The sequence below is a fragment of the Mercenaria mercenaria genome, unplaced genomic scaffold (assembly GCF_021730395.1).
Source record: "Mercenaria mercenaria strain notata unplaced genomic scaffold, MADL_Memer_1 contig_3872, whole genome shotgun sequence".
Classification (NCBI taxonomy): Eukaryota; Metazoa; Mollusca; class Bivalvia; order Venerida; family Veneridae; genus Mercenaria; species Mercenaria mercenaria.
This window is the reverse complement of record NW_026462054.1, coordinates 10,365-35,332: the sequence shown is the minus strand read 5'-3', so window position 1 is coordinate 35,332 and position 24,968 is coordinate 10,365. Positions and strand designations below refer to the sequence as shown.

The following is a 24,968-nucleotide window of genomic DNA, read 5'->3' as shown; positions in this document are numbered from 1 at the left end:
TTTCTTCTCTGTGTTCATATGTGTTGTAGGTCTGGTTGAAGAAGATACGATAAGACGTTTACATGAAGGATTCAGACTACCGGAGCCCAAGGGCGGTCCTAAATGTTGTCCTGTCGCTTTTTATGTTACAATGCTAGAATGTTGGCATCGACGTCCGGAATGTCGTCCAACATTTGACTTCCTCGGAGAATTTCTTCATGATTTTAATGTTGCTGTGGAATCTGAAATTCGTTTAGAACGTACGAGATATAATCATATAAAACATATTTGTTTAATTCATTTTGAATTAGAATTCACCATATTCGCCAGATTGCATCACATTGAAGTACTTCAGGTAATATGCGCCACCTAACGATTTTCAACGGACTGTTATGAAATTTTGCAAATATAAAGTTGATGATATTTCCAATTGACTGGTATTTTTCCAGTTCTCAGTTATTTTCCATTTTACAGTTGTAAGTCTTCAAACATGACCACTAACGTCATTTTTTCAGCAGAGCGCAAAATGACATACTTGACACGTTTTTGAGTAGCGTTTTTATATACAACAAAAATGTGGCAGAAAATCTTTATTTTCAAGTTTGTATTAAAATTATCTCTTCAACGCAAAACACACAAAACTGACGCCGAGCTTAACCCAAAATTTTGCGTAAAGACGCCTATATTTCAGATACTGCCAGATAGCTTTTTGAATAAATTTGAGCAAGCGTGCAAAATTTCAATCGCTACGACGATTCCGTAAAAGAAAAATGGGGGTCACCGTTTTAGATTTCGCCCTATTTACCGTGGCGCTTCCCCTACCCCCAGTAAAAATAACGACGGTTTTAAACTTATTTCATAAATTTCCATTAATTCAAATTCAGTTTCTGTTTCTGTTTGTGGATATAATGAAATAATATCAGTTTCTGCTGGTGGATATCGTGAACTGATATCACAATTATGATGCAATGAAGATGTTTTTTTTTCATTTTACTCTTAAACCAGTTGAATGTTTTCGAGAAAATGTTCTATACATGTCAAACAGGCATGTTTTTTTACAGACAATTTTGCCTGAGTGTCTGTGCAAAGTGTATCAACAGTTCTTTCTGAAATGAAAGGAATTTACTTTGTTTTTTTAGAAGTACTTATCAACAGTTTTGCCTATTTAGTTTATTCGCCTTGTTAATTTTTGAAATGCATGTATATAAAATTCAGTGGAACAACAGCACTATATGGCATGTCAAACGTTGCTAAATTATATGTTATTATTATTGTATGTTTGCTATTGTTATTCAATGTCGTGTCATTCATATTCTAAGTGTTACCATTGTTATTCTATATGTCGTTATTCTTATTGTATGTTCGATATTTAAATTGTAAAAGACGTTATTTTTGTTGTATATTCATTATTGCTTTTGCAAGCTTGATATTCTTATTGTATGCGAGATTTCCCGCGATATAAATAGCACAGCGACGCTATACAAATTATACAAACACATAACATAGAATAAGAATGACACATTTTGTAAATAGAATCGTCAGATATTGAACAACCATTATGACTTTTACCACAAGAATATCGAATATACAATAAAAATAACGACATATACAATAACAATGGTATTACTTAGAATATGAATGACACGACATTGAATAACAATATCAAAGATAACGAAATATAGAATAACAATAATGACTTTTACCATAAGCATATCGAACATACAATAAGAATAACGGCATAGTTATACAATAACAATGGTAAGACTTAGAATATGAATGACACGACATTGAATAGCAATGTCAAAGATACAATAAGAATAACGAAATATAGAATAACAATAATGACTTTGAGAATATGAGTGATAAGACATTGAATAATAATAACAAACATACAATAATAATAGCATACATATATAATTTAGCAACGTTTGACATGCCACAGCACTACAATAACAAAATAAAAAGTTCGAACTCTATATACTATTTTGAAGAGTGCGCAGTTAATGAAATAGAAAAAAGTGGAAACATCACAGGTCGCTCAACACGACAAAAAAACGAAAATGTTGCAGGCTCGGTTTGATTGAGCCTGTTCATGGACGGTAGTGGAAATGCATGCTACCATCCACGCCCTCTAGCCCCGGGTTGAGCAGAACTCAACATTTACACATGTTAAAAGTACAAAAAAAGCAATTTTGTGACATCCGCAGATGTATTCAAACGGCGGTGAACATGGAACATTCAATGATACACAATTCCATCCTTACATAGAAACAGTTTACAGTAACTTAGATTACGCATATAGTAATCTAATGAGGAGAGGAAGGGATTGGTCCCATAAGTTTACATGTATTTCAGGTGTTACAAATCACATGTACCTCCAAGACGTTCACATTGCAAAGTTTCACTCGTGGTACTTGGAGCGCAGATATAATTATTGATCCGTGATAAAAATGCATAACGTTATCTTTTGTTTGAAGAGAATTTTAATAAAACGATATCAAACTTTTGATTTATATTGCATACTTTAACAAAATACTTGTTTTGTTTATATAGCCCGATAAACAAATGTTACAAACACCGCCGAGAATAGTTTGCGCCTGATATCAGAAGACGCAGGTTCGTACATGTGCTATATATCCCGACAAGAATTATAAACGTCTGCTGGAAATTATGTAGGGATAATACACGTATTTTGTGTATTAACGTCTGCAGAAGCCCGCGGGATTGTTTGTGACCGAGACCTCGGTCACAAAATTATCCCAAGGGCTTCTGCAGACGTTAGTACATAGAAAACGTGTAGTGTCGCTATTCTTGCATAAAAAAAAAAAAAAAACATTACACGACGACTTAATGCATTGTTTTCATATGTGATGACTTTACGATTCCGGTACATTTTTAGTTACCATTCGGTTGTTCTTGGAAACGGTAAACATGTTTTAAATATCCATAACCATGACAACACTAACAAAAGCGTGATTTGAAAGTTTTTGAGCATCTTATTTTTATTTCTAGATATTGCAAACCTTATATCACCAATAATTTTGCATTTAACTTAAAAATTTGATTAAAAGGAACACAATTTTAAGAATGATATATTTACATTCGAATTATTTTGAGTACGAACACATTTAGAGTACGGATGAGTACGAGGGTAATGACTAGTTTTTTAAGGTTTATTATATAAATTCTGCAAAAAATCAGGTAAAGACATATCGACTGATACTTAAAAAAATCATAAATATAATACCTAAAAACGAGCAACAGCACAAGTTACACGCGATACTTATTTATTCAAAGTTATTTACAATAACTGAACAGAGGCTTTGTAACGGGAGTGAACTCTAAGAGAAGCTAGTGCGTACATTGATAGGGGCAGTACGTTTAGGGTTGGAAACTGATACATTGTACAGTTAAACACACTATGGATTACATTTTATCTATAATGCTACAAGAGGAGGTTGTTATGGAAGAAACAAGAGGCAGATGCCAAATATCAGTGTGCGAAAAAAATACATACATATGTCCCTGGCAAAGCATTTCAAAAATAAAAATCATGTATTAACAGCATGTGAATTGCCTTGTTTGCACACGATTTTCCTTTCGTTTATATATGAGCGGATCCAGTGTAAAAAGTAGTTTTATCCGATGAATAAAATACTCACAAAACGTGAGCACGGCTTTATATATTAACATAATTTTATAATTTAATTTTATACTACAGTCATGTTTTACAAAGTCTCCAATTTATTTTCTGACCGCTTTTGCTTAAGTAAACTATCTACTGTACGCATGCTTTCAATACCTTTAAAATGAGACATTTAAAACTATTTAATATATGGTTTGAACCTACGTCTCCCGGTATTAGACGCAAACTTTCATCGGTGTAGTCAATTTAGAAGACGATCTTAACCTTTATGTTTTGACATGTTTAAGTGACGGATATTGAACAGTCACTGTAGTAGCATGAATGACATAAGCAAATAAAATATAAAAAGAATGTGTAAGAACAAAGAATCAGTCTTTATATTTCCAAATTGCACTTTTAGCCCCGATAATCTATTGTTTTAACAGGACCTATGTAAAACCTGCACTTATTTATCGGAATAACTGCATTTATATTAAGAATACACCGTCTTCTGCTGAAACGGAATTTAAATTAATGGAAATTTACGAAATAATTACAAAAACGTCGTTATTTTTACTGGGGTTGGGGAAGCGCCACGGTAAATAGAGCAAAATCTAAAACGGTGACCCCCATTTTTCTTTTACGGAATCGATAGCGATTGAAATTTTGCATGCTTGTTCAAATTTATTCAAAAAGCTATCTGGCAGTTTCTGAAATATAGGCGTCTTTACGCAAAATTTTGGTTGAAGCTCGACGTCAGTTTTACGTGTTTTGCATTGACAAATCGTTTGCCTCCGATGTGACGTCGAAAGAAACTATATATCATTGGAGAGATAATTTTAATACAAACTTAAAAATAAAAATTTTTGTCGTATTATTGTAAGTATATAAAAACGCTACTAAAAACCTGTAAAGTACGTCTTCTTGCGCTCTGCTGAAAAAATGACTTTAGTGCTCATGTTTGAAGACTTACAACTGCAAAATGAAGAATAACAGAGAACTGGAAAAATACCAGTCAATCGGAAATATCGTGAACTTTAATCTGGCAAAATTTCATAACAGTCCGTTGAAAATCGTTAGGTGGCGCATATTACCTTAAGAACAATTCGTGTGAATCAAACTGATTTACAATAAAATAAGGTTCATTGTAACAAGGTCATCACTGCCTAGCGCGTGTCTAGCTGTTTATATTACTTAATCAGATTATGCGTTCCTTAAAATACAAGTATATATTACACATATTTATTTCATATCTATATTTAGATCTTTGCATAACTCGTATAGTAGTCGCAACTTGACTGCGATGGTTGACCTTAGGCTGATTATTCTGATTATTATCGATTATTTCAATAGTATAAATAAGGGGTGCTTAGGGTATCCATGTATATTTATATGCAGTAAGTTTGTATACAATGCATTCCTTTTCAATAATAGGTTGTGCCTCATCATGTATTATAAAATCAACCATCGGGGTCAAGTTGCGTCCACTATAGAATAACGTGATTGTTTTTCTTTTATGAGGTGCCGATATACAAGACTTATACAAGAAAGGAACTTTGGCAGATGAAGAAGTGTCAAATGAAGTGCCAGCAGATTTACACATGCTGACAGAAGAACAAGAGTCGAGTGAAGAGCAAGCAGATTTTGACATGCATACTTATGTAAATGTCAGTAGTGTCATAATGTTCGGTAAGACATAAAATATTATCTTATTAAGTTTCTGTATAATTAGCTCACCTGTCACGTAGTAACAAGGTAATTGAGCTGTTTTGACTGCTGGATGTCCGTCGTCCGTCGTGCGTCGTGTGTCAACAATTTGTAAAAACATATTCTTCGAAACCACCGGGCAGATTTACAATAAACTTCACAGAAATTATCCTTGGGTGCCTCCTATCAAAATTGCCCAAAGAATTAAACTCCGTGAAGACTCTGGTTGCCATGGCAACCGGAAGGAAAAGCTTTAAAATTCTTTTTGTCCAAAACGACAGTTGCAAGGGCTTTGATATTTGGTATATGGCATCATCTATTGGTCCTTTACCAAGTTAGTTCAAATTATCCCCCAGGGTCAAATATAGCCCCGCCCAGGGGGTCATATGATTTACATGAATTTATATAAGAAACAATTTGAAACTCTTCGTATCCAAAACCACAGGGCTTAGAGCTTTGCTATTTTTATGTAACATCATCTAGTGGTCCTCTACTGAGATTGTTCAAAATAACCCCTAAGGTTATATTTGGACCACCCCGCTGGTCAAATAAATGATATATATTTAATATTATTATACATATTATATACGGAAAATTTTGTAAACCTTCTTGTCGAAAACCATAGAGCCTAGGGCTTTGATATTAGTCCCTTAGGGTCAAATTTGGCCCTGGGCCAGGGTTCACAAGGTTAATATAGAGTTATGTTGGGAAAAACTTTAAAAATCTTCTTGTCCAAAGCCGCAAGGCGTAGGGCTTTGATATTTAGTAGGATCATCTATTGGTCCTTTACCAAGCTTGTTCAATTTATTTCCCTAGGATTAAATATTACCCCGCTTAGCCCGGGGTCACTGGTTTGAATAGACTTCTATAGGGGAAAAATAAAAATCTTGTTGTCTGAAACAATATGACCTATGTCTTTGATGTTTTGTATGTAGCATTGTCTTAAAGTTCTCTACCAAGATTATTCAAATTATTAACGTGGGATGAAAATAGGTCCTTTCCCTGGGGGTCCATAGTTTTAGATATACATGTATTTATATAGGAAAAAATTTAAAATATTTTGTATGAAACTGGAAGGCCTAGAATTTTGATATTTGGTATATAGCATTGCCTAGTGGTCCTCTATACCAAGAATAACTAAATTATGCCCCTTAGTTGAAAAGGGGCCCTCCTAGGTTGTCCCAAGTTTTACATAGACTTATATAGGAAAAAGATCTTCTTTTTTAAAAGTTCAAGGCTTAGGCCTTTGATATTTGGTATGCATCATTGCCTAATTGATTTCTAACAAGTTGTTTTGAAAAATATCCCTCGCGTGAAAAGAAGCCCTGCCACGACCTACTTTCTTGTTGTTTCCTTTTTTAAAAAGAAGTTTTATGCAAGAATGCAGTAAAATGAATAAAATACTCACAAAACGTGAGCACGGCTTTATATATTAACATATAATTTAATCTTATACTACAGTCATGTTTTACAAAGTCTCCATTTTCTTTTCTTACCCCATTTGTTCAACTAAACTATCTACTGTACGCATGTTTTCAATACCTTTAAAATCAGACATTTAAAACTGTGATATTTGTATAGTTTGAACCTACATGTACGTCTCCCGATATCAGACGCAAACTTTCATCGGTGTAGTCAATTTAGAAGACGGTGTTAACTTTTATGTTTTGACATGCTTAAGTGACAGATATTGAACTGTCACTGTAGTAGCATGAATGACATCAGCAAATAAAATATATAAAAGATTGTAAGAACAAAGAATCAGTCTTTATATTTCCAAATTGCACTTTTAGCCCCGATAATCTATTGTTTTAACAGGACCTATGTAAAACCCGCAATTATTTATCGAAATAACTGCATTTGTATAAAGAACACACCGTCTTCTGCAGAAACGGAATTTAAATTAATGGAAATTTACGAAATAAGTACAAAAACGTCGTTATTTTTACTGGGGTTAGGGAAGCGCCACGGTACATAGAGCAAAATCTAAAACGGTGACCCCCATTTTTTCTTTTACGGAGTCGATAGCGATAGCGCTTGTTCAATATTATTCAATAAGCTATCTGGCATTTCTGAAATTCAGGCGTCTTTTCGCAAAATTTTGGTTGAAGCTCGACGTCAGGTTTACGTGTTTTGCTTGATAAATCGTTTGCCTCCGATGTGACGTCGAAAGAAACTTGACATATTATATATCATTGGAGAGATAATTTTAATACAAACTTGAAAATAAAGATTTTTCTCGTATTATTGTTGTAAAATATTACAAAAACGCTACTAAAAAACCTGTGTCATGTTTGAAAACTTACAACTGCAAAATGAAGAATAACAGAGAACTGGAAAACATACCAATCAATCGGAAATATCGTGAACTTTAATCTGGCAAAATTTCATAACAGTCCGTTGAAAACCGTTAGGTGGCGCATATTACCTTAAGAACAATTCGTGTGAGTCAAATTGATTTACAATAAAATAAGGTTCATTGTAACAAGGTCATCACTCCCTAGCGCGTGTCTAGCTGTTGATATTACTTAATCCGATTTTGCGTTCCTTAAAATACTATCAGGTTATTTAACATTGTTCTGTACAATACGGAGATATATTTGGACGAGCACCCAGCTGAGAAAACCATATTGGACGAGCCACTAGGCGAGTTCAGTATGGTTTTCTCAGCTGGGTACTCGTCCAAATATATCTCGTATTGTACAGTACCATGTTAAATAACCTTTTCATTATATATATATTTTATCTTACTATAATAATAGTTTAAATTAAAAATGTTTCACTGAATATTGTATTCCTGCCTTTTCTAGTTTTTCCATGCTTGGTATGAGTGCAAATATATATTAAACAGAACAATGTTAGGCCTTAAATAACCTTTTTATTCTATATTTATTTCACTTCATACGTAATATACGTAATTCATTGTTATTTTTTCTGCGTATCATTATTAAAAAAAGTATATGGTGCGACCTCCCTGCAACAGCCATTTGGCGATTTGGGTGGTAATAATACTTGGCTGAGATATTATGCCCACAAACATTGTCCGCAAGTTTGGTGAAGATCGGATGAAAACTGTTCGACTTAAAAGAGCGGACAAGGCTAAATTCCCCGTTTTTCGAGTAATTCAAGGACTAAAATCAAAGAGTGCCTGGTACAATTTGACTGGTTATCGAAATTGGCCGAGATGTTATGCTCACAAACATTGTCAGCAAGTTTGGGGAAGATCCGATAAAAACTGAATTAGAGAGCAGACATGTTTTGGATGCTGACCGCCCGTCCTCTGCCATTCATAATCTTCTCCTTTTTGTTTCTTAACCGTTAAATAAAAAATTCAGAAAGTCGGGGCTGATATCTTCCAATTTCTAGGTTTCGCCCGGAACGGCTTCTTTTAGCGACTTTTCAAATATTCCAACATCTGATGATCTTTTTTACTGTATTTTTAAGTTTTTGATTATTAACGAACGTTTAAATATCTAAATCAGATAGCAGTGTTATCACTTGAATACATTTTGTGTGTTGTAAACAAAAAAATCAAATTAAATCCAGATTTCAAGACGCATAATCAAGCTCTATACACAGAGCGCCTACTTCACCCGATTTACATTCGGAACATTTTCACGCGTTTCGGGCTTTATCGTATGTTTAACATGGGACTGTTGAACCGTCCAAATACAGAAAATACAGGGTTTTTTTGTACGCGCATGCGTCCAAATACAGGAAATACAGGATTTTTGTACGCACGTGCATCCAAATACCGTAATATATTGTATGGTCACATGTTGCAAATGAACGTTCGCGATTGGATAGATAAAATAGATATAGAATAAAAGTATATATTACACATATGTATTTCTTATTTATATTTAGATTTTTGCATAACTCGTAGAATAACGTGATTGTTTTTCTTTCATGAGGTGCCGATATACAAGACGTATACAAGAAAGGAACTTTGACAGATGAAGAAGGGCCAAATGAAGTACCAGCAGATTTACACATGCTGACAGAGGGACAAGAGTCGAGTGAAGAGCAAGCAGATTTAGACATGCATACTTATGTAAATGTCAGTAGTATCATAATGCCCGGTAAGTCATAAAAATATTATCTTAATATTGAGTTACTGTATAATTAGCTCACCTGTCTCGTAGTGACAAGGTGAGCTTTTGTGACTTCTCGATGTCCGTTATTTACCTGGGATTAAAATAGGTCCTTTCCCTGGGGGTCCATAGTTTTATATATATTTATATAGGAAAAACTTTAAAAACATATTCTTATATGCAACTGGAAGGCCTAGAATTTTGATATTTGGTATATAGCATTGCCTAGAGGTCCTCTATAATAAGATTATTCAAATTATTCCCCTTAGTTGAAAAGGGGCCCCTCCTAGGTTGTCCCAAGTTTTACATAGACTTATATAGGGAAAAAATCTTCTTTTCTGAAAGTTCAAGGCCTAGGCCTTTGATATTTGGTATGCATCATTGCCTAGTTGATTTCTAACAAATTGTTTTGAAAAATATCCCTCGCGTGAAAAGAAGCTTAAGCCCTTGCCACGAAATACTTTATTGTTTTTTGTTTAAGATACAGCCTTGAAATTTGGGTGACTTGTACAGTTTTCACACTGGTCTTAAAACTGACTTTGACTGACCATGAATGTTACCAACAAACCAACCTACTTTCTAAATATCTTAGCATCAGCTTGACATTTGATATATATAGCTCATATTACCTAGGTGAGCGATCTAAGGTCATAATGACCCTCTTGCTTTTTTATATAGTTTACACTACCAGGTTGAATAAAGATGTGAAGTAGACATACACTTACCGTATTTAAGAACCGACAAAGACTAATTAAATGTTAAGAAAGTGAAAGTCTTTAGTTTGTCATATATCCAATACAAGGACTTGATTTAAAATTGAAGATAACTGAAGTAAGAGTGATATGCTTATCCCAGTAAATATTATGCGGCCGTGTAATTAACTGCCATTTTCAGACAAACGAATAGATTCACAGAAGTCACAGAAGTCTGAGCAAAATATAGGAACCACAGCGCAAACTCCGCTGAGAAACAACTCTGGAAAGCCTGAAATAACTGGTGGGTTTGATGTGAAAGTCTTATTCGAATATGAAGCAGGTATATTTTCTACATAAATATCAAGTTCTTTATGATTTTCATTATAACTGCCTGAAAATTTCTCTTATTTAGTTGGAGATGTTACAGTGCAATATCTTATGGAATATATATTAGCCATTTAATAAATTTTCTAGAGCGTGTAGTCATGTTAAAAAAATACAAGGACAAGGAACGGCATTGTAACTATATTCCAATTTCCACTGAAGATTCAATCCTACATTAGCGCAAATATGTGTAACAAATAAGCAACAAAGAGAGCAAACATATTAAGCCTTATTTAAGGAACACATTAAGGCTACCGCCTTTGAATGGTGCGGATTAACAAAAGTGTATAATACTGGGGATATGCCTTTTCCATGATGGTAGCATACTAGTGACATTTAGAACGATGTCCTGGTCACAAAGTGTGCATTCGTATAAAGCGTTGGTCTGTTTGTAGATAAAGATTCTAGATCATGGCAATTTGCCAGATATACTTGCTAAACGTTTGTATTGCTTCCAGGACAATAACTGTTTTTTTTTTTGTTTTTGATATAAGACGTAAACGAAATACACTAATCACATGCTAGTTTCTTATCCAAATTTTATTTTAATGTTATCTAGAAGAAGACTACGAGATATCCATTTACTCGGACGACATTATAACAAATGTGGATCCAGCAGACGGAGGTTGGTGGATAGGAACAACAGCAAATGGTACACGCGGCCTATTTCCATCAAATTTTGTGGAAATATTTGAAAACACATATGCTGAAGTAACAAAACTATAAAGAAATTGATGATACTTATGACTGAGACAGTTGATAACATACAAATTAAAGCTGTTCACACTTATGAACAAATAATAGATTATTTTTATGCAAATATGTCAGTGATATTGGTTATTATCTAATTTGTAGTGACGTTATCAGAAACTTTGATTAACGGAGTCCTTAAGCTTATGGTCGCGGACTCGTTATGACACTTTGTAATTTCCTTGTGTTAAGGTATTCACGTGTACCTATTCGACATTATTAGATCGTAAATATACATGTACCTCAATGAACATGCCGAAATAGCATACGGGGATCACGTAGATTGCCGATTATTAATGTAGGTCCACTACCTGAAGTTATATTTTGTAACAACTTTCAACTCAAAATAAATCTAAACCATTAAATGTATTGTTTGTTCCCAAATGTACTACACAACTGTTAGCCCTGTGGAGCTAGTAGATATTTAAAGAAATGTTTTATTGCGTGAACGAAAACAATGGTGTCACAGAAACTGGTGTTTGTATGAGATTTGATAGCACATATAACTAATATTGGACAGATTCTTGAAGAAAGATTTGTAGACTTTTTGTTTCTTTTAATTTCTGATATATCGTTCCTTCTATCATTATTTCAGTTTTGTCATTGTTTACTGACTTTTATTTCATTTTCATTAAGCTTAGACGTATATTTTCCGAATGTTGTTATGAAATTTGCTTTTAGTTGCATATGCTGTATGTCTGTGACTTTTTTGATATACATTGAAATCGTTATATGACAATAAAGATTTGTATAATTTTCAAAACTGAGCCATATGAATTCGTGTTCCTGTTTGAGACTTTTAGATATCTAACAAACATTTCTTTCTCAAAAAACGAAGCAAAGACCGAAATGTGTTTACCACTGGAAACCGTAATTTCACCTTAGGGTAAACAACAGTTTTTTCTGAATAAAAGGAACATCTTATAGTTTCTTTCTAATAGAGAGATTTACTTTCAATTTTCTCATAAACTAAAGATACATGTAATCGTCAGATATCAAGAACTTAATTGAGAGGTTGCGGAGCAGACATTTTATACACCTACATCCAAGGAAAATTGCCCACTTGAAAAACAGAAAAATAACAGTGTTCCGTTAAAGCATGAAAAATGTAAGAATTTTTGCTCATTTTGTTATGTTATATAGCAAAACAATATTTGAACAAATTTTGATACAGAAATGCATCATCAAATAAAGGAATGCAGCAAACACATTTGCCTCTAACTACAAAGATGTTTCCAACATCTCCATCAATAGGGAACGGCATGGGGAAGCCCGAAGAAAAAAAAAGGGAAAGACAGACAAGCCAAGTGACACCAGAATACATGAAGCCAAGTCTTAAACTGCATGAGCTACAGACAGCTCTTAGGCAGTTGAAGACAAAGAAGTCTCCTGGACCAGATGGAGTCACAAATGAATTGCTGACCAATCTAGGCACTGCAGCAATTTGCAAACTCCTGGAAATCTACAATTACAACTTGACACAAGAACTGCTTCCACAGATATGAAAAGAGGAAGTCATAGTCCCCATCCACAAAAAAGGGAAGGATCAAGAGAAGGTGACCATGGAGAGGTTTGTGAATTCACGCCTGAAGTGGTACTTGGAGACTAACAACCTATTTGCAACGCAACATGCTGGCTTCAGACAATTCCGCTCCACTGAGGACCAGACCATTTATCTATCGCAAGATATAGAGGGCGCCTTCCAAGAACAGAAAGTCGTGCTTACAGCATGGATTGAACTGCAGAGAGCGTTTGACAAAGTCTGGACTGATGGACTCCTCGTCAAACTGATGAGGAGTGATAAAGGAGGTCACATGCTGATGTGATTAAGTCATATCTCTACAACAGGAGAGCAAGAGTCAGTTTAGAACATGCCAACAGTAATAAATTCCTGTTGCGTCATGGTGTCCCACAAGGTGTCTTATCCCCTACTCTCTTCTTGCTTTTCATGAATACTTTGGTGTCTGAACTACCAAAAGGAGTTAAGGCTGCCCTCTCCGCTGACGATCTGGTGTTATGGTGTAATTAAGAACATGTCACTACAGCCACCGACAGGATGCAAGAAGCCATCAACAAGCTTTCAGCTTGGGCTGGAGATTGGTGTGTATCGATTAATACAGAGAAATCGTCCACCACACTATTCTCCCTGTCGTCAAAGCAGAGGGCGGCTAAAATCGAGATGGAAAATACTTTGCTGATTGAAGCAGACGAGGCAAAATACCTTGGAGTGACCTTTGACAACGGCTAACCTGGAAGCCATACATTAGTCAAGCAGAAGGGAATGCCTGTAGGAAGCTTGCCATGATGCTCAAACCTAATGGAACAACATGGGGAGCAAATGAGCACATACCCAAGACAGTATATCAGGGAACCGTGAGACCCCGTTCAGAGTACTGCAAGGCCAACTACTGCAAAAACTAAGCAACTATGTTTAGACAAGGTTCAGAAGCAACTATTGCGGATTAGGTGTCAGATGACAGGTGTTACAAAGACTACACCAATCTCCTTCATGGAGAAGCTGACAGGCACACAGCTGTTACAAGACAGAAGACATGCAAAGGTCCTGCTTCAAGCAGAGAAGTTCAGGTCTTTTCAAGACCATCCCATGAAAGCCTGGCTAGATGGCTACACCAAAACTCGGCTCAGACCTAGCAGCTTCGTTCATGAGGCAGAGAAACTCAACCGAGAGTTCAAAACTGAGCTGAACATACTAACGACTCCCCTAGGTAGTGAAGACATTATAAACCCACTAGCGAATGATATGTCCTCAGTGACTGTGAGACTTGATGTTACTCGTCTTGATCGCGGGAAGCAAGAGAATGACGGCATTCGGAAGAGCCTCACACTTGCTATGATCAATGAAGATTATCCTCTCCGGAATCATGGACTCATGTCAATACAGACGGATTAGCCACATGCACCGTGAAAGATGGAGGAGCAGGAGTTTTCATTCAATACCCATCTGGCAAGAGAGAAACACTACATACAGCCACAGGAAAACACTGCAATAATTACAAGGCAGAGACTGAAGCACTCATTAAGGCCGTCTCAATAGTTGAAGACTCGGCAGAAGAAAGCTCCTCACTCGTCTTTCTCACAGATGTATTGCCTGTCATGGAAGCTCTGATCAACAACAAAGCTCCGCAGTTAGGTAGGAGAATGCAGAGCCTGAGTATAACCTGTAAAGTAGCACTTCAGTGGGTTCCATCCCATTGTGGATTTGCAGGCAATGAGGGGCAGAAAAACTGGCGAAACTAGGAGCTCAGTCAGAACAACTAACCAAATCTGTGAGTTACAAGGAGAAAGTCACCATCATTAAAGCACTAACAAGACCAAGGATGGAGGAAAATTCTGAACAAGTGATGATGGCCAGGTTCCACTCAGGGCACAACAAGCTCAATGCTCACATGTACAAGAAATACAGAAATACAGACTAACATCATCGCCAACTTGTTCATGTGGTGAGGAAGATCAGATTGCGGAGAATATACTTCAGAGAGGTAAAAAGCATGGCCAGGAGCGAGCTGCGACTTGGCCGATAGATATCTCAATCCATCAGAAACTGTACAGAGGCAATGATGATCTGCGAAAAATCACATGAGGTTGCTGGTCTGACAGTGTAGTTGCGTACGAGAAGAAGAAGAAGAAGAAATAAAGGAATTATGTTTTGACGTCAAAATGAAAATACTAGTGTTTACGTATAGAATTGACAAAAATGATGTGCCACGTGGCATTTCGGTATGGTACACAGCCAGATTTGATTTTTTCTTTCTTTCCTTTTTTTGGCAAAGGTATTTCAGTCATGTAACGGCTGGCAGTTAACATAACCAGTGTTGCTGGTTTCTGTATAAACCTGTACTCCGCAAATTACTGCCAACTTACCCACATGATTTATCAGAGGTGAAGGACGAATGATTTCAGACACAATGTCTTTTATCAAATCGTCACGGAGGACATAGGCCCGCCCGGGGATCTGACTCACGACCCTATGAACCGTAGACCAACGCTCTTCCTACTGAGCTAAGCGGGCGGGCTAAACATATGCCTATATTTCCTTATTACTTGACCGATTATAATAATATAAGAAGTGTCGTAGACAGAAAATCGAGCGCTTTCTCGCCACACAACGTCTATCAGAAGTTTAAAGCACTTTTCTCAAAGACTTCATAGAAAATGTTTTTTCACGGACTAAATGCGTATATAAGTAACGTGCACGCTGGAATTCGGGGAATATATTGAGAATGTGGGGCAGTCGCTTTTTGTCGAGGAAAACACTCGTTTCCTGTCTTCGTTTTTTTATTAAAATTGTGACCGAATCAAGTTATTTTCCTCGTGTGTTCGATACCAAAATGCCACGTGGATTGGCCATCCTGTTTTAAAAAGACGTTTTAACTCGCTGATAACAAGATCTAGCAAAAGAGACAAAAACAACGATTTGTCTATTATCAATTATTACAATTATCTATTTTCATGACATTTCAACGTGCATAATTTCGTCTAAAAATAGCTTCAGTGACTGCATATAAACGTTACGATTGTTTTAAAAAATTCTTGATTATTTTTTATGTCTATTTAAATGTCTTCAGAAAAAATCAATAATACGTCTTAATGAAAGTCATCAATTGTTTTAACATTTGGCTAGATTTCGATTTACCAAGGTTCCCTGCTGTGGTGATTATTTTTCTATGATACATATAGTGTCAATTCGTATCAATGTTTAAATTAGGAAATGAAAACCATTTTATAACATTTTAAGTAATACATTTTAACTTATAATTCCTAATTCCTAAAATTATAATTGCTATTGTGACATAATGTTTACCTATATTGAATTTGATTTATTCAAAATCATTCCATTTTCAATCTAAAAAACTTTTTGACTCGAGACAGAATAAGGCAGTAAATAAGAACCAAAATGTGTTAAAGTTATGTAATTAGGACTTGTTTGGACGTATGCCGCTAGCAAACTGAAGTTCCGTTGGCAACTTAAAATGAGCTAGTAATTGAAAAAAAAACATCCAAGCAATCTATCAATCTGCAAATTCTCCTGAACGGTGTGAATGATGTCAGTAAGATATATTCCATTTTCTGACATAGGAAAATGCCCCGAATTAAGATTTTGCTAAGATTGAATGTTTTCTGTCGGCACATAAAGCCGCCATTGTTAAAACTGTTTTCACTTTGTGAACTAAGGACGTACGCCGTCGGCCTTCTGAAGGTAATATGTAATGTAATATGTACAATTATTTGGACGTATACCAAAAGGATTTAAAATTACCAAGACAACACATTCTTTACAAGTTACGACCTTTATGTCTTCGTCAGAAATAACAACGTACAATACAAACGACGTCACGTCCGTTTGGCTTTATGTCTTCGTCAGAAATAACAACGTACAATACAAACGGCGTTACGTCCGTTTGGGTTTATGTCTTCGTCAGAAATAACAACGTACAATACAAACGACGTCACGTGACATATATACCAGTAACACATCCATAATCAAGCATTCATGAAATTAATGCCTACAATAACAAGTATTCGAACCCATTTTCTGATATCTGAAAAATTACAAAATAAAATCAATTTTCAACAGATTTACCCTTTTTCGCCGGCATAAAATGCATAAACTGTTTCATTTCATTTATCATAAAGACTTCAACGATGACCCCAGGTAACCGAATCGTGGCTAAAGTCAATCGTTTCGGCGCAAAATACAGCAGTATCTAAGCGCAAAAGCTTGTTCAGATTTCATAATGAGGCTTTCTTTGGACGTATGCCGTCGGCATCATGAAAACAATATATCCTCATGGTTTACTTTATCCTTAGAACCTCCTGGATGCTGTGAATCACAGCAGTTGAAGGATTTGGGCCCAATTTTCGCACACATATGATTTGACAAAAATTACGATTTTCAACACATTAACAATGAATGCCTAAAGTTCTAAAACTAATTCCATTTCGTATCTTATAAAGACATAAACAATGACCTAAGGTGACCAAATCTTGGCTCTAGTGCAGCATAGGTCAGTATAAAAGCACCAAACATGTACCAATTTCATGACGAGACCTTCTTTGGACGTGTGCCGTCGGCATCCTGAAAATCAGTTGTCAGTGTGATATGCATTTTTGTTTGAAAATACATACAAGCAATATATCAAAATGAATGAATACATCCTCAAGTCCTCCAGGTCGGTGTGAATTACAGCAGTTACAAGGATTTGAGCAAATTTTCGGACACTTGAGAAATGGCGAAAATTACGATTTTCAACACATTGCACCGTTCTTCGGCATCACAAAATGCATAAACTGCCAAAACTAATTTCATTTCGAATCTCACAAAGACCACACCGATGACCTAAGGTGACCAAATCTTGGCTCGTGATTCCTTGATGATAGCTTTTGGACGTATGCCGTGGGCATACTGAAAAGCCGTTGGAAATTTAATATGTCCTTTTATTTGGCCATACATACCAGCAATATATACACATGATTTAAATAATCCTTGATTCTGTGAATCACAGCAATAACAATGATTCGAACCAATTTCCGGCCCACTAAAATTCTAAAAATTATCCTGAACAAAAAAAAAAAAAAAAAGGGAGGGAAGGGCCGACACGGCAGAAAACGACAAAGGCGCTTCATCCGGGCCCCGGACAAAAAATCCTGGAGAAAAACGAAACGGCGGTTACAGAAAATACGGAAAGGAAAGGAGACAGTATTAAACTTATCGAGTAAAAAACTTACAGACGATGACTACATACTTCTAGGTAAGGGGTTAAAATTTTGCCCGAAAACTAACTCGCATGATAAGCTTAAATTAGCAGAAAACATTTTTAAATTCATAAGCAGGCTTCGTCTAAAGGAATATTTTGCTTCAAAAATAATAAATGACAGCGAATGCGAGAGCGATGATAACAATGCAGATACAGATAATTATCATGGTCTTCCATTCTACAATAAATCTCAGTCATCTTTTACTCCTCCAGCTGGTCGCGATATGTACTTAGACTTTTATATAACAGCTGTTACTGAAGAAATATTACAGAATTGTAACAAGAAAAGACAATATAGTAATATTTCAAAAACTGAACTAGATTCGCTCAGAAAATTATCTCAAGATGAATCGATTGTTATCAAGAAAGCTGACAAATCTAATACAATTGTTATAATGAATACGGAGGATTACAAGAAAGAGATTCTTAGGCAACTTAGTGATGGTAAATATTATGAAAAACTTAAACAAGATCCTAAAGAGAATGTTCTTAAGAATATATCTTCATGTATTGAAAGTATAGAAGAGACAAATAGTAATGTAACTAAGGAATTTGACATGTTTCCAGAGTCTGTTAGAACTCCAGTATTTTACGTGCTGCCGAAAATACACAAGACTCCCGACAGCAATCTACCGCTAAATTATCCCGGGCGACCCATTGTGTCGGCATGCAGCTCGCCCACGGAGAACATTTCAAAATATCTTGATTATATACTCAAACCGCACATGATAAACTTACCGTCTTATATTAAAGACACAACTGACTTTATTGAAAAGATTAAAAGTTTCAAATTCAAGAGTAAGGCTACTTATTTAGTGACACTAGATGTTTCTTCTCTATACACAAACATAACGCACAGCGACGGAATAGACGCATGTAAATATTTTTTGGACGAGCATTGCCATGGAAGATTGAAAAGTGACGATATCGCCAAACTCATTAAACTTGTTCTGCAAAATAATTATTTCAAATTTGATGAAGATTTTTATCTCCAAAAAATGGGTACTGCGATGGGCAGCTCAATGGCACCATCATACGCATCGTTATTTATGGGAAAATTTGAACAAGACTTCCTTAGAAATCGAGATCTACAACCGACACTTTGGCTGCGTTTCCTGGATGATATTTTTATGGTGTGGGATCATTCCTTGGAAGAACTAAAACTTTTCATCAGAGAGTTAAACAGTTTTCATCCTGACATAAAGTTTACGCATACTATTTCACAAGATTCGCTCTCGTTTCTAGATGTAAATATATCCAAGGGAGAGAATTTATGTGTCGAAACTAACATATATGTGAAAGAAACTAATAACCACCAGTACCTGGACTATACATCATGTCATCCCAAACAATGTAAGAACGGTATTCCGTATAGTCAAGCAAAACGCTATAGACGTATAATATCAGATGATGACAAGTTCAAACATTCATTATCACAGCTTCGTGAATTCTTCGTTGACAGAGGTTACCCACATGATGTGTTAGACCGTGCCTTCCAGAAAGTAGTCAATATATCTCAGCAAGAAGCTTTACAGACTCAAGTTGGGGACAAAAATAGTGTAATTCCTTTTACTATTGTGTATCATCCAGCGCTTCCACGTATTGGTAACACTATTAATAAATACTGGAGTATTTTGAACCTATCAAAAAGCTTTACAACTAAATCCGTTTATGAGAACTGTAAACCTGTTGTTGCCTATAGACGTCCGAAAAATTTACAAGACTATTTGATAAGTTCAGAGTTCAATAAGCAAAGTGATAAACTTTATCTCTCACAGAGATGTAATGGTAGCCGATGTTCGCATTGTACCAATATCGAAACAGGTTCAGAATTTACCAGTCAAATGACTGGTCAAGCATACAGTTTACATCATAACGTAAACTGTAAAAGTAACTGTGTAATTTATTTGATTACTTGCAAAAAATGTGACAAACAGTATGTGGGACAAACTAAGCAACCTGTATCAAAACGCATGAACAGTCACCGATTTGATATTAATAGTTTTACTGACCCTACTTTTTCCTCAATGGTTGCATCACATTTCAATTTACGAGATCATTGCTTAAAGGACTTTTCTTTTATGCCTATTGATGTTGTAAGAAATGACATTGATCGTCTCTGCAAAGAAACAGTGTGGATACATAAACTGAAAACGCTCTATCCAGATGGTTTAAATTCTAAAGTTTTATTTGATATTAATTGACCAATTAACTAATTGTATTGATCTACATATATAGATATGTAATGCCGAGTATATCGTTGTTTTTTCCTATTTCTGTTTTTTATATACATAAGTATAGGAAATTTTGTATAAACACTATCCGACAATTTACTCGGTATGTTTGTTAAATCCGTTTAAAGGAACGTTATTTTTAATTTATTTAACATTGCAAATAATGTAGATCTAAACTTTGTATACATTTTACCGCCTTTTTACGCGACGTTGTTTAACGACGTCACGTCCGTTGTTTTTATTGTTATTCTTCCCTGAGGAAGGCTTAACGCCGAAACGTTGGAAGTTAGTAATTATCTATGAACAAACGCTACACGTGTTGTTGTTGATTTTTCTTATTTGTTAAAAATTATCCTGAAAATACATCGGCAAAGTTATATGTACACATACCAACAATATACCGATATCGTTCAAAACATCCTCTAGCCCTTTTGAAATTTGAGAATTACTGTAGTGAGAGGGTTTCGAACCCGTTTCCTAAGACGAAAGGACAACAATACTATTTAAAACCGATCTGAAATTTTTTTGACGGCAAACGCTGTATGAATTGCTAAAATTCATTTTATATTTTATTCTTGCTCATTTATCGATGCAAGTAAAACGCACCGAAAACGTCTCTACCTATATATAGGTTATCGTCGTTGGCAAAAAGACTATGGTGAATGTCTAGCATAGGGTAAGGGGGAAGGCAAACGACAGACAGTATGATGGAAGATCAGGTGGCGGTTGAACTAAAGATGGGAAAACAGCTAGAATCATTCTTAAGTCCGGGTCCATTCCCTTAAAAAAAAATGATAGGAACTTATGAACACACTGTACATATCAAAACAATATATGAAATTAAAATGCCCAAATTGCCTGTAAGCCCCACACCCCCATATCCCAAATTCCACCAAATTAATACGCTGATGGATTTAAATATTATACTTTTATCATGGCACGCTTTTCAGTGTTGTTCAACGTGTCAAACATAAAAATGGATGCAACTAATATAAATGCAGGAATGTTATGTATTTAAATTTTAATGTATTAATCTTGAATATATCAATATAAATTCAAAACATTTTATCCTATTGAAATTAAATATTTTTAAGTTTTACTTTACCTTCGTTTAAAGCTGATGCAGTTGTTGTTAAATTTCCTTCATTTGTCACAAATTGAAAGGCCAATCATATACAAATATATGGCCAGTAGAACTGGACAACTAGATACGTTTTGATAACGATTTAAAGGTCCATATTGCTTAAAATTTTTGTCTTAAAAACAGATGATAAAGCTTTCCAAATAGATGCTATTCGTACTTACATTATTAGGAAACACATTTTTTAAGATTGCACATAATCTGTTATGGTTATATAGTCTTATGCACTGAAATATGAAAGAAAAAGTAAGCATATTACAATGATATTCAAACCATTATGTGAACTTCTATAGATGACATTTTTATTATTCACACTTATTGCATAAATGTCATACGATGACAACAATATTGCGCACAGACATAAAACTAGCTTTTTTCGATATTCAAAATCACTTCCTGTTTATGTGTGACTGAAAATAAAAGGAAAGTAAAGAAATCGGTTGAAAATATATCAGTTGTATGACTTCAGTACAATGTAATACAAAACCGCCGTACGAATAGCCACCGGCGGTTTTTTTTCACTATTCATACAGAACCGTACGATTAGCCACTTCTTTTAACGTAGTTACGGAATGATGGTGGTTGTGTCACTGAAATCGAAAGTAACATTTTTATATCGGTCTCCATCGGCGGAATCTATTAATTTACAAGTACCTTTATCCAGCTAGTGTCTTCGTGATCGGACGCTTTATGCGTTGCTGTAGAAAAATGACTTTCCTATTACATTTGATGTTGAAAATTCATAAACCAAAACAGTTTTGTCAAAACAGGTTTCGTTTTAATAAGCTTCTTCAGTTGACAATAACATACACAATGATACGTGAAGGGTAGAGACCACCAATTGTTTTCCAATAGACTTACATTATAACATTCTGGCGTGTACAGCCTTCCATACATCGAAACATGTATATCTAATTACAAGTTGTTCAAGAACTATCTTAGTTCTACCAAAATATCGGACGAAAAACATATGAATAGTGATACTTTATTTAAGTAATTTTCGTGTGAATGAGATGACCCTCTGTTTACATCATTGGCATGACGGGAGAAATTCGTTTGATAAAACTTATTTTCAATACACATAAAATGTAGCAAATTTTGTCAAAATGTATAATAAAATACTGTAAATGCAGTGAAAAATATCAATTTTGAAAACATAATCACTTCCAGGGTTTGTTTACACGACTGACCAATCAGAACGCACAGACGTTACCTTATTCCCAGGTATACACTTACCTCATTCCCAGTAAGTACTTTTTGAATTGGTGGTCTCTGACCTGAAATACGGAAATGACGTCGACGCGCCAAATGGATGATAAAAGTGTATCATAAAATAATACGATATATGTGTTAAATACTATACACTATTATACCATTTTTCAATGTAATAGTTGTAGACGTTATATTTTAGATAATACACATAAACTCATCATTAATTAACAGGATCAAATGATACATGAATTTCCACAGAGACTCGGCCAGTAAATAACAGCTTTGATGGTGGAAGAAGACCCCCAGGTGTCCCACTGTGCATGATTTCATCACGAGCGGGCACCTGGATAGAACCACCGACTTTCTGTAAGCCAGCTGGATGGCTTCCTCACATGAAGAAATCAACGAGTGAGGCTCGAACCCACACCGATGAGGAGCAAGTGATTTGAAGCCAACGACCTTAACCACTCGGCCACGGGGTAGCTTATATAGTTGTGTTTATAAGGGGAATATATTTATATTAAAATGAGAGTTCCTTCAGTGAATCTTTTTTGACATTGTATGTTTTTGTAAGGAACATCAAAATTAAATCCCTTAATCTTTTGTCTGTTACATAACAGTATATGACATAATTATGTCTTCAAATCAAATGACTCATCCACAAGACCCATAATATAAAAGATTCTGATATTTACACAATTTCAATAGATATCTAAAAATTGGAATACGTTTTCCAATATTTCTCTCATACATTTGTTTGACAAATTTACATTCCCTATACATGACTGTTTACTGGACTGGCAGTTAATTGGTTCTATGAAGTGTACACAATAATGGAACTCAAGTGACCCCGCCCAGTTAGCTCAGTAGGGAGACCGTTGGTATACGGATCGCGTGGTCGCGAGCGAGTTCGACCCCCGGGCGAGCCGTATGTTCTCCGTGACAATTTGATTACTCATGTGAGGAAGTTGGCAGTTACTTGGGGAGAACAGGTTTGTATTGGTACAGAATCTAGAAACACTGGTTAGGTTAACTGCCCGCCGTTACATAACTGAAATACTGTTGAAAAACGGCGTTAAGCCAAAAACAATTAAACAAAAACTCAAGTGTATGACTGCTCCATCCAGAGTCAACAGAATTAGGCAATGCAAGGGTCACAATTAAGATATACAGACACTAAATAGGAAACTGGCGCAAAAAATCATGGTAGTCGCAAAAGGGCGGATTCAAAGAGTCCTCTATTTTTGCTCTGTAGAGCTATTTTTCTTCCTTTCATTGCATTTTTTTTTCGCTGACATCACATAACAGACCTTTTCTTGACATTTAGGAAGCATTTTCGTAATGAAATGATAGAATGACAGATTTATCATGTAAATTAAGGACATACACCACCAATACAATTTGGGGTATAGTTTTAGGTGATTTTGCAGTTTGTCTGTTTGACTGAAAAACAAGATAAAAATACACTGTTTCGTTATTTGTCCAAAATTCGTTATTTCGTTAAAACGAAATGATTTCGTTTCAACGAATTCGTTATTTCGTTAAAACGAAATGATTTCGTTTAAACGAAATGTTATTTCGTTCAAACGAAATGATTTCGTTTAAACTTATTTCGTTAAAAACGAAATGATTTCGTTTAAACAAAATAGTTATTTCGTTTTAAAAAAATCATTTCGTTTAAACGAAATCATTTCGTTTAAACGAAATAAAAAAAAGTCTCACGTTACCTAAGTGGAAAAAAAGTGTGTAACATGCCACTTTAGGGGCACCGTAATAACCTATAGGCCATGTTTACAAATATAATAGTGTTCCCAATCAGCACTAAATATACGAAGACAAAATAAATAAATTTACCGTTAGACAATTTGTTCCTGTCTCCAGAACAAAATACAGAATACCGCTCGAAGAAGCTGCGTCATGGCTTCAGCAGAAGTCTGTCTGTACTATAAAATCAGTAAAATAAAAATGACACCAACAACATTCATATTGAAAAAAATATCAACCAGACTCAAGCATGACGTGGCAATTCAAGTTATGTGTACTAAAACATGAATCAATTAGTTTTACTGAAAAGCAGTGAGCTTCTTTATAAACTTACTTAATTTAATTTACCGATGTAAAATATGCCAAATTTTATCAAATTTCAAGAGTAAAAAAAAAAGTTTATACATAAAAGGACGCTTTATTTGGAAACGTATGGTATCTTTTCACATTCTTTACCTCTATTTCTTGTAAGTGTAATTGTTTCTTATGAAACGTCCATTTTGTTTGCAATGTTCTAACTTTCCTCTCTTATTTAAGTCATGTATCCCTTACAACTAACACAGTGTAAGCAATTTAAACCTTTAGATAATTTTGTGAACAAATGAAT

General features: G+C 35.1%; 2 protein-coding genes across 3 annotated transcripts in view; both read left to right on the top strand.

Moving 5' to 3' along the window:
• The window catches only part of LOC123524571 (tyrosine-protein kinase Lyn-like), a gene marked incomplete at its 5' end in the record, with an annotated part of 47,163 nt that extends 35,176 nt beyond the window's left edge, over nucleotides 1-11,987 (top strand). The window contains 5 exon segments of one of the 2 annotated variants that reach the window (XM_053534629.1): nucleotides 30-239; nucleotides 5,126-5,293; nucleotides 9,226-9,393; nucleotides 10,300-10,440; nucleotides 11,044-11,987. In XM_053534629.1, the coding sequence (XP_053390604.1) occupies nucleotides 30-239; nucleotides 5,126-5,293; nucleotides 9,226-9,393; nucleotides 10,300-10,440; nucleotides 11,044-11,210 (854 nt within the window). 2 annotated transcript variants of the gene reach the window in all.
• A 6,418-nt stretch (nucleotides 11,988-18,405) lies between these two features.
• LOC123525735 (uncharacterized) lies at nucleotides 18,406-19,792 on the top strand (the record flags this gene model as incomplete). Its single annotated transcript, XM_053534631.1, has 1 exon — nucleotides 18,406-19,792. A coding segment is annotated over exon 1 (1,387 nt), but the record flags the coding sequence as incomplete, so codon positions are not given.
• Nucleotides 19,793-24,968: the final 5,176 nt, after the last annotated feature.